At 39.8% G+C, this 18,027-nt stretch overlaps 2 protein-coding genes across 4 annotated transcripts in view; both read left to right on the top strand.

Moving 5' to 3' along the window:
* The window catches only part of LOC121301898 (inactive phospholipase C-like protein 2), a 47,945-nt gene extending 38,843 nt beyond the window's left edge, over positions 1–9,102 (top strand). For all 3 annotated transcript variants that reach the window (XM_041231605.1, XM_041231604.1, XM_041231606.1), the window contains 2 exons: positions 3,971–4,080; positions 8,367–9,102. In XM_041231605.1, the coding sequence (XP_041087539.1) occupies positions 3,971–4,080; positions 8,367–8,552 (296 nt within the window). In that variant the 3' untranslated portion in view covers positions 8,553–9,102. The remainder of the gene's footprint in view (positions 1–3,970; positions 4,081–8,366) is intronic.
* Positions 9,103–10,876: 1,774 nt separating this feature from the next.
* hcrt (hypocretin (orexin) neuropeptide precursor) lies at positions 10,877–13,703 on the top strand. The gene is made up of 2 exons (XM_041231284.1): positions 10,877–11,080; positions 13,320–13,703. Exons 1-2 carry the CDS (start codon positions 10,895–10,897, stop codon positions 13,677–13,679), a joined length of 546 nt encoding a protein of 181 aa, XP_041087218.1. The 5' UTR covers positions 10,877–10,894; the 3' UTR covers positions 13,680–13,703.
* The last annotated feature ends 4,324 nt before the right edge of the window (positions 13,704–18,027 follow it).

The following is an 18,027-nucleotide window of genomic DNA, read 5'->3' as shown; positions in this document are numbered from 1 at the left end:
GTTAAAGATGCCTTACGAAAGCACAAAGTGGTCTAACATTTTTCACACAGGAGTGCCTATTGTTTCTATATCGCTGATTACTGACCGAAAATGTAAATTCTCACACCCAGAGGTTTTTATGTACAGTATATAAAGGCTAGAAATGACAAATCTTGAGGTGTCCTGATAGATTTACTGCATACTGTCATAAAACCTTCCAGTTCGCTTCAGTTTATTGCCATGGGTACATACCAACACACGGAAAATCAGCCAGTGTCTTTATAGAAGAGCCAGCGCCATCTAGTGATCAGCCACTTTGGATCAAGACTCCTTATGCATTGCTGTCACCACACTGCTTTGCACTCGATGCTGCTGTTGCTTACTAGCACTCTTCTTCAGACGTGCCCAAGCAAGAAGTCTGATTGGCCAACATTTCTAGCACTTTTTATGATGTAATAAAACTGTTAACACAATTATTTATATTTAATCTATTATTTTAACTAATATATAGATTATTATTATTATTATTATTATTATTATTATTATTATTATTATTATTATTATTATTATTATATAGGGTAACCAGTATATATTCTAGCAGAAAAGCATTTATTTTCTCTGTAACAATAGAGCTTGAAACGTGTTGTCAAAGGGAAACAATAGTACCTTAAAAGGGGAATGCTATAAGCTACAGTATATGATTGAGCTGCCTGTCCCCAGTGTTAACCCCAATGCGCACCTAAACAAATTCAATTTTTCCCCCGTTTTTTTTTCTTTCCATTAAACATAATTATATTGCAAACTGCTATGAAAGTGGAGGGACGTATTAATAGCAGCTGTGGGAGTTCGTGGGCAAACGATTCGTGACACAGGCTGTGTTTTTGCCTGTGCATCTTGGCTCCTGCTCAGCACTAATGTGTAGCCTTTCACTAAATTCATGTTGCAGAGGAAATGCTGGAGATCAAAGCACTACAAGTGCTGTCCTTTTCCCTGTGACTTCAGTGCAGTGTTTTCATGTGCAAGCTTGGATAACCCTGAATTGCGGGGTGGGGATAGTTATAGGTACTGTTGCTTTATTGTATTAAAATATAACAACAGGGCTTGTTTACAAGGATCTGATGAAAATGAAATACATCTAAAAGTTCACGCAGGTTGGCGTCCCGGCTGTGCGAAGTTGCCGGTCTTCACTGGGGATTCTGGAGGGAGCATTGCCTCTGGCGCCCCCGAAGGTTAGGGAGGCATAACCGTCCGGGATTGTTTCTCCTCATTGTGCCACAGAGGATCCTGCAAGCCAGGTATCTGGCCTCGGGTGGGCAAATTCAAATTAAAAATAACAGTTTGTATATGGATAAGCCATTGAACAAACAGTATACCCTTCTGTCTCTAAAAGCGCTGTCATGTGAGTTGATCCCACTGGTGTTATCTACTAGTCTGGGGGATTTGATCTTGCTCCAGTAGTAAACTGGGGCTGCAGCCAGTTCCATCTGCAGCCTGCAATCTAGAATCCAACCTACAATCAGACATCGCACACGCGAGTTGAGCTCTTATCTGGTTGAAAAGAACAAGTCTGGTTTCAGATCACTTTAAAGTCAATCCCAGTGGCAGATGGAAAGATGGCAGAATAGCAGTTTTGTTTAATCAGAACTGGATCATTAAAATTGCATAGGCAAACCTCTACTGGAAAGCAGACAGATTATCTCCAGTTAAAGCGTGCAAGTATTTCGCATAATCGGATTAAAACCACACTTGTTTCCTTTTTAATCACTTTTATTGGATTTTTTCTTTTTTCGTTTTCAGTTTAGAATCGACTCACGCAGACAGAGAGAAGTAGGGTTCATCAGCATATTGATTTTGCAGGGAGAATGTAATAAAAAAATTAAAATAATGATACTTAAAATAATAATGATACTGCTTTTTTATTCTGATTGAAACTAAATTCTGGAAAGCCCACATTTTAATGGTATTTTAAGTGCGGATTTATGTACTAGAACTGGTGTTTGAGGTCCTGTCTTGGCTGATTTCCAATATAGGCAAAATTAATGACGTAAATGATTATATAACCCAAACACACAGTTCATGCACAATTCATACATGTTCTTTTTCACTATGCCGTACGCATGTCCCACATGTCCTAATTTGCTTACCCAGTGACATCTAGGTCATAAATACCACGAATACCCTATTCATTTCTATTTCTTATTCTACATGATTCTGTGCATACTGTTTATATACATACAAGTTGATATACATTAATCTGCCCTGCCAGACTAATTACCCATCCTTTAATAAAACCTCTATTTTAACTGACATTATTATTTTTTTTCGGTCCTTATATTTATGCAAGGAAAACTGGCATAGGTTGCGAAAAAAAAAAATTAGAGTGACCAAATATTATTTGTATTTATTTTTCCACAAATTTGGAATGTTCAACTCTGTTTTTTCTCCTCACCGCAGCGAGTCCTCACACAGCTCTGAGGACATGTGAGCGTCCTCCGATCTCACAAGCCTGAAGCCAGAGTCGTTTTTACGCCGAGCAATCGCGAGCAGAGGTGGGCGGGGCTACTGATCCCAGAGAACAGAGATCAGCCCTTCCTCTTATCCACTCTGAACGCGTCCGGCCAGTAGGGTTCGCTGTTGCGCGATGAGGAGAAGGAGTCCCGGGTGGTTTCCCTTCCCCCACCCCAGGAGTATCAGAACCAATATGATGCCCTCTTTGCCTCTTTGCACAGCCCAGATGCGTCCAAGCTGTGTGACTCACCCTGCGCTCCCAGCTTTAACTACATGAACCACTCTGGGATGTTTCCACTGCTGAATCTTGACATTTTTTTTCTTATCTTTGAACCTTTTCATGCATGGCAAACTCATACGGGAACAGATTAAAAGAAAGAAAAGTGTTTATATGGGGACATATGGAAGACGCAAATGCATGGTGACCTAATAGGAGGATGCCATTTTGTCCATTCTGCCCTATTCTATAAAAAGCACAAAAGATCACATTTTAAGGAACCCACATGATCCTGCGCACAGCACAGAGTGCTTAGCATCTGCCTGTCTCCACGGCATGTATTTTCATTTCCTTACTCTTTAGGTGATCGGCAGACAACACAGTTGGTGCATTATTTAAAACCAGAGTTGTCACGAACCCCTGCTTATTTAGAGCAAAAGTAGTCACTGTATCTCATAAACACTCTCCCCTTACACTCTGAAGAGACCAATGTTCTGACCTGCTTAGCCTTCCACAGCTCTCAACGCAGGAACAAAGAGAATGAGTCAGACCGCATGAAAATGCCACTGTAACACAATCACAAAGCACTCAGAACATGGGTATGAATAGCATCTACAGTGCACCCTCGTCCTAAGCACCAGAAGGACACAGCCTGTTCTAGCAGGCTTTTTAACACTGCTTCATTTAAGACTTGATAGCAGGGTTGTTTCAGTTCATTTAACCAAATTCTCAATGATCATTAGTAGAAAAATCATCATGACAGATGCTAAGCCTGTTTAAAGGTTTTAAGCTCTCGCTTGGTTGGCTGGTGCCTCCGTATCCAAGACTGTGGATAAGGCTTCACAGGAAACTGAAAAAGGGGTGATGAATCTGTGGGCCATTCTCCAGGGGTGGGACACACTGTTGACAATATTATGGCAGGTGTTTCAATGTCTTTGTCAAACCCCTATAGTTGTGGTACTCTATTTTGGCCCTCAAGATCTATTCCAGTCCAGGTCTTTATTCCAACAGGTCCTCAATTAATGAATTACCTCTCAGCAGGTTCAATGAATAATTCGAGAACCTGCTTGGAGTAAAAACCTGGACTGGACTGTACTGGGCCAGGATTGAGTACCACTGCCTTGCTGTATATGCCGTGAACATATGCCTTTAAATGCCCTGGCAGAGTGGTCTCACTGCCTTATTGACTGTTTGGAGCATCATCCTAGTGCCTTCAAAAGATTTCTGTTGCTATTTCTAACGGGCCGTTTCTTGTGTTTGTCACAGGGATGGATTTCTATGAAGACTTGCACAGGATAGGATCTAAGGAGGGTCTGAAGGGAAGAAAGATGCAGAAAGCCATGGAGAGGTTTGCCTGGAGCATCACAGTATTAAAGGTAAGTTTTAGGAAACCCGGGCAGATTCCAGTTACTTGGGGTGTGCTTTATCAGCAGGGATTAAATAAATCCATTCGTTAGCGTGTCGATTTCAAAACACAAAAGGCCGTCCTTCCTTCACCTTTTCAATTGAGTACCAATCACTGGCAATTAACTTTCGCATTGGCTGTTTTAAAAGCCCACTGGAAGATTATCTTCCAAATTATCTGGGGCGCTGACATTATTACTTTCTCTACAGTACATGGCTTTTGATAAAAGAGGCATCTCTTCAGCACTGCACTTCCAGTTTTTTCCCAATAATGTGACGTCTCTTCTTTATAAAAAATAATCCAAATGCTGCTTCTTACTGGTAACAGCTTGCAGGACGCATGTATAGAGCTGATAGTTTAACACACTTATTTAAGATATCTATAAGCTGTTTATGGGCATCTTAAAATTCAGCGAGTTTAGTTATAAGCGTTGGGAAAGTGTGATTTGGTGTATAAACTGCCAGTTGATCACTTTAGAAAAAGCAAAAAAAAAAAAAAAAAAAATGTAATAATTGCTCCTCATCTTTAACTGGTAACTAGGATACCACAGAATCCAAAATGCAGTTTTGCCGAGAGAGAGAGTGGGCAGCTGAAGCATTTTATATGGCATTTCATTAAAGCATTTGAATTCTGCCCACGTACTAGGCCTGGCCATAACAGACTTCACATAAAGAGGTCTGATTGGATATAAAACACACGACCATTCATTTTTGTATTTTAGTTTATTTTTGTTTTTGTGTAGGGGGGAGGCTTTTGTTAATTTCAGTGAAAACCCGAACTCATGCATCTACATAAAAATGCGTTTGTTACCATACAAAAGCCCTAGACGTGGGCTGCCTGTATTGATGGAGATAAAACACAAAATGAGCTTGCAGCCTGATAAACCACCGTTAAGAATTTTAGACTGGCAGTTACGTTTGCAGTCTGGATGAGCTCAAGCCAGTGGAATGGTTGTAATAGTAAACAAGGGTTCTCCTCAGTGATGTGAGGCTGTGAATGTTCAGTCTTTAAAAATAAACATTTCCCCGGTGGCTTTGAGAAGATGGAGCGAATCCCATTACTGCGCCAAAAGATACTGGAAGGAGAAATAGGTTAGCAGAGTAGTTCATCTTCATAACTCGTCTGGTTTTTGAAAGCTAAGTAATACAGCCAGCACTGCTAACCTTATTCTTATTGCTAGCCATTATTATTTAGTACAGTATTCAGAACTCAGATTTGCAGGGCTCTGCGATTGGCTGATATTTATTGCGCAGAGATTTCTGAAGAGCGGTTGTGAGGTGTCCACTAGAAGTATTTACAGAAGTCCAAAGATCCTCAAATCACCAGACTCATACAGATTTGAACCCGACTTCCGTATTCAGAATTCACCCCAGAGATAGAAATAAGACTCCCATTGCATAGCAATCTGATCCACTCCTGGTTTCACTATGAGTTTAAAACAACACACCTCAGGTTGTTACCTATACACTGTGGCTAATCAAGCTTGCATTAAACCTGGAATGGAACCTGGAAAAGTCTGCTACGCAATAGGAGTCTATCCCTGCATTGGGATTCTAAGGGCTATTCGTACAATAACGAGCAGATGATATTTCTGAAGACGTGAACCTCATTAAGGCCCATTCATAGCGATCTGAAGTCCATCTTCTCATAAACAGTTAGAGGAGGATAATGACTTTTTCATTCTGAGGAGCCAGCAGAGCGCACCCATTTAGAACGCAGATGGACCGTGAAATTGTCCTGTGAGCAGCAAATAGGCTGAGGCTAATCTGCCCACTGCTGACTCCATAACCTGTTACTCAGGTTGGCTGTGGGGTGAGGAACCATTTATTCATATAGTTACGATACCAGTAAGCAGGAAACTCTTGGCTTATATATTGGCACCAGTTATTAAGACAGTGGCGGGTTATACAATTAACACTCATTTTACTTAGCACAGGGATGGAAATAAGAGTCCAGTTGCATAGCAGTTCAGCCATTCCGGGTTTTACTACACACTTGATTATAGGTAAGAAGCTCAGGTGTGTCTTATTAAACTCATAGAAAAACCAGGAATGGATCAAATTGCTATGCAATGGGAGTCTTTTTTTCATGCCTGCATGAGATCCTTTATACCAGTTAAGGTTGTAATCTATGTTGTCAAATTTTTTTTTTTAGTTTGAGCTTAAGTGTCTGGTATAAATAAGGGCTGATTTGATAAACCTAAATTTGACCCCAGAATGCATGATGTCATAACTGAAGTTTCGGATGAACTGAGATTGATGCTCAAGATTTCCAGGCAGACAGATAAGGAGGTAATATCACAGACCATTGTAGACCAACATCATATCACTACTATAGACCTTTCTCCTCATTCAGTTGCCCTTTATTACTGTGGTAGGTTATCTAGAAATTCATGTCGCATCATATATTGGCTGTATAGGATCAGCTCTGATACAGCATGCACTGCAGGCAAGTAGCCATTCTGTCTTTCTTAAAGTCCAATGCTGCCACCTAGTGACAAAAGTTATGAAGCACAGGAAATCTCAAATAGAACAGTGGACTGAGTAAGGAAGAGATCAGACTTCGATCTGGGTTCAGTCAGTGTGGAAACTCAGGTGAATTACTAGTTCCGTGATTCCATAGTTAGCCACAGCTTTATCAGAATCAGGCATTGTTGACATTCTAGTTTGTTTATATAGGTTGTTTTTGCTGTCACACCGCACTCTTCTGCATTGATAACATGCTTGCCACTATTCTTGGAGCTTATGACTTTTTATATGCAGGAATCTAAAAAAGTATATACCGTATATTTTCAGTTTGACAGTTATAAAAGGTTCAAATTAGGGGGTCGACTTAGATTTGAGGGAGAAAGATTTCCCCCCCGCCCCCCAATTGGTAGACCGTTAATGCATGCGCAGGTCTTATTTTAACGCGTCTGAAGTACGAAATAGCTACACCGCTGCTAACTCTCAGTACCAGTAAAATGGCCAAACAAACGCGCAAATTCTATGATGCAGCTTTTAAACGGAAAAACATTTTGTTTGCTGATGAAAAGGGAAATCCTGCAGCAGAGAGTGAATTTGGCATGTCCGAACATGGAAACGCAATAGAAATGCCATTTTCCGGTCCAAAAAACGGTGACTTACCTGAATTAGAGGAAGAATTGGCTGAATTTGTGCGTGGTCAGCGTTCTTCTGGTTGCCCAGTAAAACGTGAGTCCATTCATGTTAAAGCAAAAGAGATCACCAAGAGACGCAACATACCAGGACAAAAATTGAAAGCAAGTCGATTTGTGAAGCGTCACGGTTTTTCTATCTGTCGACGCACATCGCTCTGCCACGGGACTTTGAAGAATACTGACAAACTTCCAAAGTCACGTCATTAAACTTGGGACACAGAACGAGTATGCCCTTGATCAGATTTGAAATGCTGACCTGCTTTTCGTGGGCATTTAACAGACCCAGTTAAAAAGCAATTGCAGAGAAACAAGTGCAACTTAGCAGTCATTCCCGCTGTGACAGTTAACAAGGCATGAAAGGATAAATTAAGAAACAAGTCCACAGAATCTGGCAGAATCAAACGTGCTCCACTCGCTATTTTGGCTAATCCTTTCAGATGTCATCATAAGAGCATTTGAGAAGCGCTGCATTTCAAACAGTCTCGATGGAAACGAATGGGAGCAACGCCATACCAGAAGAAAATGCTGCCACTGATGGAGAGGGTGAAAATGAGGACGCCAGTGACACAAGTGACGAAGAAGAAAACTCAAAACGGAATGTGGGAAGCAACGATGACAAGAGTTTCCTTTTTATGGTTATTTCATGAATCAACTACCTTTGTTCTAGTATTTCATTTTTTAAAAAATCGAGTTTTTAGTTAAAATTCTATAAAGACGATAAAACTTAAAGAATGTACCAGTAACCTTTTTTTGCTAAACTGCAAGGAATATACCGTAATTATATGGTCAATTAATGTATATGTTTTTTTTTTTCATTAAGTTAAATGCGACTTGGGGGTGGGACTTATACGGTATATATGTATTTTTAAAACACTCAATTTTAAAGCTGACTAGGGTTACAATATGACTTCATGTACACTAGCACAGTGTGGGACAGCTCTGGCTTGTCAACTCACACCCAGATGCATTCTGGTAAGTGTAGTCCAGCTGTGAAAGGTATCCCAGACATTTAGTTTTACTCAGTTTTCCAGTTAGACTGATATCTAATCAAGCTCATTATTAGTCCCAGAACAGAATCTTGTATCTCTTTCCCCCTCCAGGGCCAAGCGGACCTCCTGAAACACGCCAAGACCGAGGCCCTAGACACCTTCCGGCAGATCCACTACGCAGCGCAGTCCTGTGGCCTGAACAAGAACACCTCTGCCTCCCCCGACCTGCTCCGCACGCAGCTGGGGCTGGAGCCCATTCCCGAGACTGAGAACGGGAGCGACGTCGGCTCCTGCTGACCCCGGCACGAGGAAGCAGGCAGGGAGGGACTGGAAAGGGTGGATCCTTTGACAGCCTTGAACTAGCCACCTTGAAACAAAAATGCAATCCCACAATCCATCTCCAGAACTGTTCCAGTGCACTTTGTGGATGATTGCTAGACAGTGGCAACCAATGTGGAGTCTGTGACTGGTCTCTAGAGGTGCATTCAGCAAGTCGACCCTTTCTAGCACAGTGAGGCTAACCCCAGACCAAGCTCATCTGATCCTCCTGAACTTTGACAGGGATCCACAGCTTTCTCATTCTCTAGGTGGAGAAGTGCTGAAGCAGGTGGAGTCGTTTTTACGTGCAGAGGAAAATCTTTAAATGAACAGGTTTTAAAACTCAAACGACTCTTAACTGCTGATTTAACCTGATTTTGGCAAGCTCTTGTGCATTGAGTGTTCATTTCAGCTGGGATTGTATGAAAAACCCCCCAAAAAATAACGTAACTTTTATTCTGTTAATGACTACTGTGAATCTTGTACGACTGACAAACTGCAGCAGGACTATTAAAAATCGTAACTGTAATTCTCCTTTTTTTTGTGTGTGTATTTCTTTATAATTCACTGTTCTGACATCAAAGCACAATTCACTTCTAATGCAAGCACCTGCTGTTGTGGTGTATGATGGCACAGAACTCTTCAATGGATTTTATTATGTTTCGTAAAATACTTCCATGTTTATTGTACCACAAGGGCGACTTCGATTCAGTGAGAGAAAAGAACAGGTGCATCTTGTCCTTGGATTGATGACTTAAGAATATTTAAGCGATCAAAAATATCTGCCAGCTAGCCGAGCAAGCCATTTAGCCTCTACAAACTTTTCGGGTTTTATTTTTTTACTGCTTGTTGTCGGCACTTCTTTTGCTGCAGATTGCCATTCGATTCCTCTATATTACTCCCCTTCCCAACCATTTTCTTCAGGAAAGTGTCCATTTTTAGATATTTATATAAAGCAACTGATTGGCTGACATGCAAGTTGGTTGCTAGGTTAAGTTCAGAACGTTGGGACAAAGGCAGGTAGAACGAAGGAATCATTGCCAGTAAAATTTGGAATAAAATGTGCCAATAATAATAATAATCTGTTCTAGTCAATGCCTGTCTGTACCTGCAGTTGTTTTTTTTTTAGCCACTAGATGGAGGTGTTGGTAAGGTTATATGACAGTAAATGTTAACTGAAAAGGTCCAGAAGACCAATTTAGAAACAGCCGCTCTAGTTTGCACAAAAACCGTTTTGAACAAATACTTGATCATTTAAAAACTTACAGCAGGTAGTATCAGATAAGCAGAAATTATACTTTATTGTAAAACTGAACATAATTCATGTAATAATTACAAAAAATAGTGCATGTGACCATTTACAGCAGTAAATACACAATACCTTTGTAGAGTTTAGCCAGTCTATTTTATTGTGTGTACTGAAACTTTTTGTGTAAAATACAGTGGATTTAAAAATTTACAAAACAAAACCGGTACGTGATAATAATAATAATAATAATAATAAATAATAATAATAATAATAATAATAATAATATTATTATTATTAAAACAATGTAAAAGGTCATAAAAGTGTCACTAATGTTTACTAGAAATCACAAATGGTAATTGGATATCATGGTTTATACATGTACCTAACAGAAATAGGGCTCTGATATTATTGTTAAAGTCAAGATATAATCTAACTTTTGAGCAGGCGCCACTCGCAGGCTAATAGTGGCATTCCAAGCCTATTAAAATGTTCCAACAATATTTTTTTGGTGTAGAAAGAGATAACTGGAGTTAATTAAAATTGTTAAATTTGGCTTTGGCGCAAAGGAAAATGGGATCATTGGCTTGGAGACGTGTTAGCCAATGTGATCCTATTGTGCATATTGAAGTTTATATAGGCGATAAAGAAACTTGTACTGTTGCCTGGTGTGTATAAAGATCAACCATGCAGAACCCAAGAACAAGTGGTCTTATTAGCAGCATATGCTGTACAGTACAGTTAGTTAATTTCTAAGGTCTGAATAGCTGCAGTAGAAGACTGTCGCATGCTTTCAAGATGTCCATGGTATTCCTTGGGTAATTAGCCAACTCATTACCTTCAAGAAAGATCAGCTTTTCTTTAATACACAGATCCAAAGAAGCCTAATTTGGGGTTCGAGACAATGATCTTTTGCAAATGATAGAAAAGTCCGTAGCTGTATCCAGGGACACCCAGTCGAAAAGAACAAGGTAATTAAAGACACTGCTGAAAAACATTGTCCTTTTCATTGCCAAACAAGCTCTGTGACTTTTGCTTATTTTGTCACACACAAAAGTAGTTATGAAGGACAGCAATGCAAACAGGTGGCCGGGGCATGTCGTCATGTCAGAAGGAGGGTATAAAAACACCTCGATCTGGAGAGACGGCATCAGCGAAGGAGAAGAAACACGAGGCAGAACGCACCTTGGCTGAAGACTGTAAATGGTTTCTGCTTGATGGTTTGACAACACGCACTAAAATGGAAATATCAACAGCAAAGGTAAAGACTCTTGAATTATGTTTGGTGTTTATCACGCTTGGAACATTTCCAGGTTGTATTAAAATCGTTAAACAAGGTGTAGAAGTTAAAATAATTAGGGACTTCAAATAGCATGTATTGATAACAACTGGAATTGGAAAAAAAGCAGTGTTTAATAGTAAAACAATAAGATTTACTAAATGTGTTCTATATATATATAAGCTAGTGGGAACTTTTGAACATACTGCAATGGAATCAACACAAGAGTTTGTGAGAGAGTGTTTCCTAGAGGGAATGTTTTTGTAGTTACGCAGTTCCGCCCTCGCTGTAGCTCGCGTTACGCAGTGAACGAACAGTCAGTGAGTTAACGTTGAACATTATTGCTGGACTCTGATTGGAAGTTTCCTTGTGCAAGACGAAATCTGGAAAAGGTCTAGATTGTTTAAGCTAGCAGGAAGTCTGCGAAATGTCTGTCATTGAATTTTTAAAAGCTAACCATTTTTAAATAATGACCTGCAAATTCATAATGAGTTCCGACTGAATAACACCGGAATAACATGGATTCATGCCCTCTACTCACCCCCCAGGGGTTGGGTGCATGCATGCCTTGTACAGTTGATGGTGTCACGATGGTATGAACAATCAGTGCACACTAGCTCATTGCAATAGCATTGTGTTTTGATTGCTGGCCATCTTATGATGCGTGGACTCCTTGCTTTACCCTAGTACCAAATCCCAAAGCAAGGGTGAAAGTGGGACAGAGATACTCCACGAGAAGGAGGGGAGTAGCGAAAGCAGTCCTAAAATCTAACAACAGTTCACACAGTGTCTTTGCAACAGAGAAAGGCACGCACCATTTATCTAAGAACGTTTTACACAATCTATCTTCCACCAGCGACAAATTACGAGGCGAATATTTATATATATTTTGGAGATTTATAGTCATTACAAAAGCAGTAGAGTGTTGCACTCCTTTAATTTTCAAGCCATTGACGTGTTCACTCCCAGCTTCCTTCTCGCCCAGTCTAATGTAATTAGATGCTGTCTTGCTTCCTGGGAAGTCTGTGCAGTGCAGTGGTTATCGCCTCACTGCCTGGAGGCTGTGTGGGCAGCGGCTGCTCCGCCTTTGATACATCAGACCCCTGTTCTTACTTGTAGCACATTTACTCAGCTGAGCTCTCTGACATGAGATCACTGTGCTGGCTTATTCTCGAACAAAGGCAGTTGCACGCTACTCTTAATCACTTGTGTTAGTTGTAAATAGACCGTAACTGAATTTATACAGTATCTCTCTTTTAACCTATTCATTGATGTGTTTGTATGTGCATGTTTGTGTGTTTATATACACATACATATATATTGTAACGGATTGCCCTCTGGTCACACGTTTTCCTTCTCCAAATAAATACTTTTAGACACAGAATGCCAGGAAACCAGATTGTAATCCAAATACCTTTTCCAATAGTTTGTATTCCCATTTCACAATACTCACAATAACGACCTCCCCCTCTCCCTCTCCCTCCAAACTCCTTCTATCATCCATCCCAAACACACACACTCGCCTTCTTTTAAACCTAACTAATAAATCTGCTAATCACTCCATTGACTAAACCTAGCATTGGTTCCTGACTCCAGGAACCTATACTGGGCCCTAATGCCCCCCATGTATGGTCACTACTAAATAAGACCTATTTACTTTAAACCAGATTTAATTACTTTTAGTCTCTCATTTATTTATCACACCATTATTGTTTAGTAGTTAATTAATTAGCCCATCTTTAGTTTTAACCTCAAGCACAGTATAATATTTAATTTCTTTGTTTATTTTCCAGTTAGTTTATGTTCTCCTTTCACAGTTTGCTCCTTTCCTAACCAGTCCTTCACTATATATATATATATATATATATATATATATATATATATATATATATATATATATATATATATATATATATATATGTGTGTGTGTGTGTGTGTGTGTGTGTGTGTATAATATGACTTGAGGACTTGCACTCATCTATAGTTTCATACAATTTCATTTGTTTAATGTCCTGTCCTTGATGTTCTCTTGTTACTTCATTCTGTGTTGTTGTTTTAGCTTAGGTCATTATTTGGGGTGGTCGTTTTTGCATGCCACTGTCATTTCTGCCCACTCTGCAACTGAGTTAGTAAATGGAACAGAAGTAAGAAATCCGTTTTACCCGCTGAACCATTCTGTGCTTCTTCTTAACTTGCTCTTCCCCCCCCCCCCCCCCCCCAGAAACTGCAGACCTCCCTCTTTCTCACCCTTCTCTTCTCACTGGCCTGCGACACGCAGACCGTCCCAGACTGCTGCCGGCAGAAGACCTGCTCCTGTCGCATTTATGACCTCCTGCATGGCTCGGGCAACCACGCAGCAGGTATCCTGACCTTGGGCAAGAGGAAAACGGATGGCCAGGCGTACCAGAGTCGACTGTACCGCCTCCTCCACGCCTCCGGGAACCATGCAGCGGGCATCTTAACGATGGGCAAGCGGGGTGAAGCTGATTCCATCCAATCCCCGAGTAACAGCGTGGTCGACCGGATGTGTCCCAGCCCACCCTCAGTGCTGGATCACTATTCCAGCTCCGATTCAATGTAATTAACTGAAGCTTCTTCAGACAGAGCCGCCCGCACCCAAAGAGTGCTTGGGGCGGTTTTTAAAACTCTGTTTGGTTTAGCACTAATGTAACGGTGAAATGAAACAATGACGTGAAACTGCCAGTCATACGTTTTTGGTTTGATGATCTGATATTTTATCGATATTTACTTGTTTATTTTTTGTTAAAATAACCTTAAAAACGGGGTTGTGTGAAAAGGATGGCTTTGTAGAAAGCTGATTGAAAATGTGATTGTACTACCAGTGTGACAATAAAATTCCAGGTTGTAGAGAACATGTGTCTTTTGGGGATTCTTTGGTTTACTTCACGTACACATTAACTTCAACTCTTAGAGATCTGCACACCCCAAACCATACCGAATTGTGGGAAACGGTAGTAAAATAATAGGAAAGTGTAGTAAAGCAAAGTTACAGCACAAGCAAGCACATTAAATTGTAAAGTATAGTAAAAACCATGGTTAACCACGGAAACACACAACACATGAATATACAACATTACTGTGCAAACATGCCTTATGAAACTTTTCAGATACTTGGCTTTATCTCTTGTGTTGGTGAGGTCCTCTGTAAATGTCCAGTAGATGGCAGTGCTGTTGAGCTGTCACACAAGGTGCAGACACTAAAAAAAAAAAGAAAACCAGCAATGTTATTATGTTCATTTATATTGTCAGGTAAAATGTACTTGTTTTGTCTTTTTCTCATTGCCTCTCTCCTGGTCTGTGCAACCTTATTTCATTCACTGGGTTGAAATCAATTGCGAAGCGAAAATAAAGAATAATTGAATTAATCTTGCAAGATGTAACATAATAGCAATGGGTTTACACTGAGTGATCATCAAATTCCAATTAACATTGTGCCATTATGTAACTGTAATCATTTCTTCAATGCCCTGGTTGTATCACTAGAAAAGTGTTTTTATTGTGCTTCCCTAGTGAAGATACAAAATAGACATCATTCAATTACCAGAATAGAAGCAATAAAATAAAAGGCACTATGACAGGTTCCCACGTGGTAAAAAAAAAAGCATACTAAACTAGGGTAACATTAGACTATGATAAAGCATGATAAAATTCCCAGTAAAACATGCTATCTGTCGATGACTAGGATTCCTTATTGCTGGAACTTATTTCACGGTAAAAAAAAAAAAAAAGATATTTTACAGTTAAATATAATATTTCTAGTTATTATACAACAAATATTCTTAAATATTTAAATGCTTACCTGGAAAAAACAGGTGGGGGTGGGGGTGCGCTTAGGTTGGCCAGGGTGTCCTCGGCTCACTGCGCACCAGCGACCCCTGTAGACTGGCCGGACACCTGCAGGTCTGTAAGTTGCCCAGAGCTGCCTGGTCCTCCGACACTGTAGCTCTGAGGTGGCTGCATGGAGAGGCAGACGGCTGATGGCACACGTTTCGGAGGATACATGTGTCCGTCTTCGTCTCTCCCGAGTCAGCGCGGGGGTGGCAGCGGAGTTTTCACGGGGAACTACATATTAAACGGCAATAGGTACATTTCACAGAGATTGCGAAACCCATGATAAGCATGAAAAAAACACAGCCTTATCACTTCCAAAGTTATCCCATACATGTTATATGATAGTATAATACCTTTTATTTATTTTTCTTGACATATAAATGTACACTTTCTTTCTTCCACTTGTAACTCACATTTGCTCAAAATTGAAAACAATACAGTGCTCTTAACAAACGGATCTCAAATACCACATTGTGTGTTACTGGATTTTCTTCACCTTTTGAATCTAAAAGACTTAAAACCCCAGAACCAGGATTGTTAAAACTAAATTACTGCGCCAAGAAGATATTTCATACAACCCAATTGATTGGAGTGAGCAAGAAAGTTTAGGAATGACGTTGCAGAGAAAGAATGAAACAATAAACTAAAATTAAAAAAACAAAAAAAACTATTTCAATCTTCTGTTGAGGTCTATTGATCATTTTGTATTGGAAAATGTTTTTTTTTTATTTAGAGGGAAGAATAAAAAGAACATTGAACTCCCAGCTTGTAAGAAGAAACTTAATTGCAGAATCTGGCAGTAGAATGTCCCCAGGAGAGACGAATGGAGATCTTTAATCAACCTGCGGCATAAAGATCTTGCTTGTTATTCCTGTATTGTCATTTTTATTGTTATCGCTAGATTTGCAGAGCAAGACAGGGAAGATGAGCATCGCATGGAAAGAATAATTGCACAGCCTTCCATTATTTTTACATTCTGCCTGTTGAAGATTCCTATTCATTTGCATATCAGTGTCTATAATAAGCCGTTGGTCATCTGCAAGTCCGCATTTGATGCTGACATTATATCTAATGAGTGTCCTACCTAGAGCCATAGTGCGGTTTACCTTGGCGTCAGCCTGGGAATTTGACAGTATATTAACTCTGTATTTTGAATAGGCGTGCACTACAGTTTATAAGGCACTTCTTGTGATTCACAGTTTGTTATCCAGCTTATCAGGCTAGAACCTCAGGTGTGTTTGAGGCTTGGTTGGTGGAGTAGATTGCTCCTTTAACCCTTTGCGGTCCATTTATTTCACCTGTCTAATTTATTTTCACATGAGCTGTTTATTTTACACACGCTGTTTAAAAATAATTGTCAACTTGACACTCAGTACATCTCCAGCCCCGCCTCACCCCTTGTTCTCTGTATTTATCACATATCTCTTCATAGTCATGCATACTGATCTATCCTCTCCCGATCACTTGATTTATCACCAAACTCCACAATTATGCTATCCAAGTCATTATTTTATTACTATAGTATCTCAAAAAGCTTGGCAAATGTCTGTGATATTCTTTGAGCTCTGGATGCGGAAGCAGCTATCTTGTTTGTTTATGTCCGTTTTATGCCTCTGGTGAAGGGACTTTGTGTATTGCTCAGATCCACCTCAATTATTTTCTTTTTTTCCAGCTCCTCTTGGCTTCTCTCGGCCTCTCTCGGCCATTGAAAGCTTTTCTCGTTTTTGTCTGCAGAAAAAATGGCTCTGGACCCGTGACTGTCGGACCTGGTAATAATAATAATAATAATATTATATAATTATTATTATTATTATTATTATTATTATTATTATTATTATTATTATTATTATTATTATATTTTTAATGCATGTGATTATTATATGTATGTGTGGTGTCTGGGGTAGTAATAGTTCTGTTGTCTATAGAAAACTTAAAATACAGAACACAGGTACCAGAATAGTTCTATCCTTACAGAGCCAGTCCAGTTTATCTCAGGATGTATGACCTAAAAACTGTCGCACCACATGGTCTGAACTGCGTAATAAACACATTTAAAAATTAAATATCACATCACCCTTACCTCAGATACAGACATACAGTATATCAAGGGAACAGATTAAGTTCCCGAACCATTTTTAACTGACACTATAGGGAATACGCTGGCTTTTAAACATGGTCATGACGTAAGTATCACATCTATATTCATCTCTTTCAAAGGAGCTGCAGTAATGATTACACAGCGACTGTATCGAAGACTTTAGGGTTGAAGCATCGATTTAAAACCCTTGTTAATTTGTGTTAAATATGATCAGACAGGATAAACTTTGGAAATGCAAATCGCATTTTTCTTAAGAGAGAGGGTGCAATTCAAAAAACACCTGCTACTCGATTGTTAGGGTTCGTGCTGAGTGCGCCAATCGGAAAATGCAACATTGTGAGAAAAAAAAAACAAAGCAACGGCATCGCTTATGGTTTTTATAAATCTATTTCTCCCGTACCTAAAGCAAACAGATGCCAGTTCCAGCGTATACTTTATCTAATAAAGCGTAGATAATTGCTTGATGACATGTCCAAATCCTTAATCTAGAGATTACATCGTGTTTAAAACTCTTCAATCAGCAGTTTTTTTTTTTATTGTAAGAATAATTTAGCCTTTATCATGGGGTACAATAGCTAGTAAGAGAGTATAACAGCCTCTCTTTATCTGCTCCACCAGCACAGCGCAGAGGGAGATTGTTAACAGAATATAACAGCCTCTCTTTCACCATCACAGAGCAGAGGGAGGCTGTTAAATTGGCATAAGAGCCTCTCTTTTTCTCCTCCACCAGCGCAGAGCAGAGGGAGACTGTTAGGTGAGCATAAGAGCCTCTCTTTCACTAACACAGAGCAGAGAGGCTGCTGAGACAGTGCAAGTGTCTCACTTTTCTCTATTCCATGCAATAAAGGGAGTGCAAAATGTTTTAGTTTTCTTTTTTTAACAGGGTAGCAAGTAAAACGCGTTGTTAAAAGAGGTTTAATAAAAAGGGCGTGCTCTGTGAGACTCTTTGTCACCTCCATCCATGTTTCAGCGCTGACTC

The sequence above is a fragment of the Polyodon spathula genome, chromosome 28 (genome assembly GCF_017654505.1).
Source record: "Polyodon spathula isolate WHYD16114869_AA chromosome 28, ASM1765450v1, whole genome shotgun sequence".
NCBI lineage: Eukaryota > Metazoa > Chordata > Actinopteri > Acipenseriformes > Polyodontidae > Polyodon > Polyodon spathula.
Note: the sequence above shows the minus strand (reverse complement) of the source record. Positions and strands in the feature narration are given on the sequence as shown.

Bases quoted from the DNA above. Each gene is read 5' to 3' on its own strand.
- hcrt (XM_041231284.1), top strand. From the start codon at position 10,895: ATGCAAACAGGTGGCCGGGGCATGTCGTCATGTCAGAAGGAGGGTATA. The intron at 11,081-13,319 runs GTAAAGACTCTT...CCCCCCCCCCAG, and splicing joins TGGAAATATCAACAGCAAAG to AAACTGCAGACCTCCCTCTT.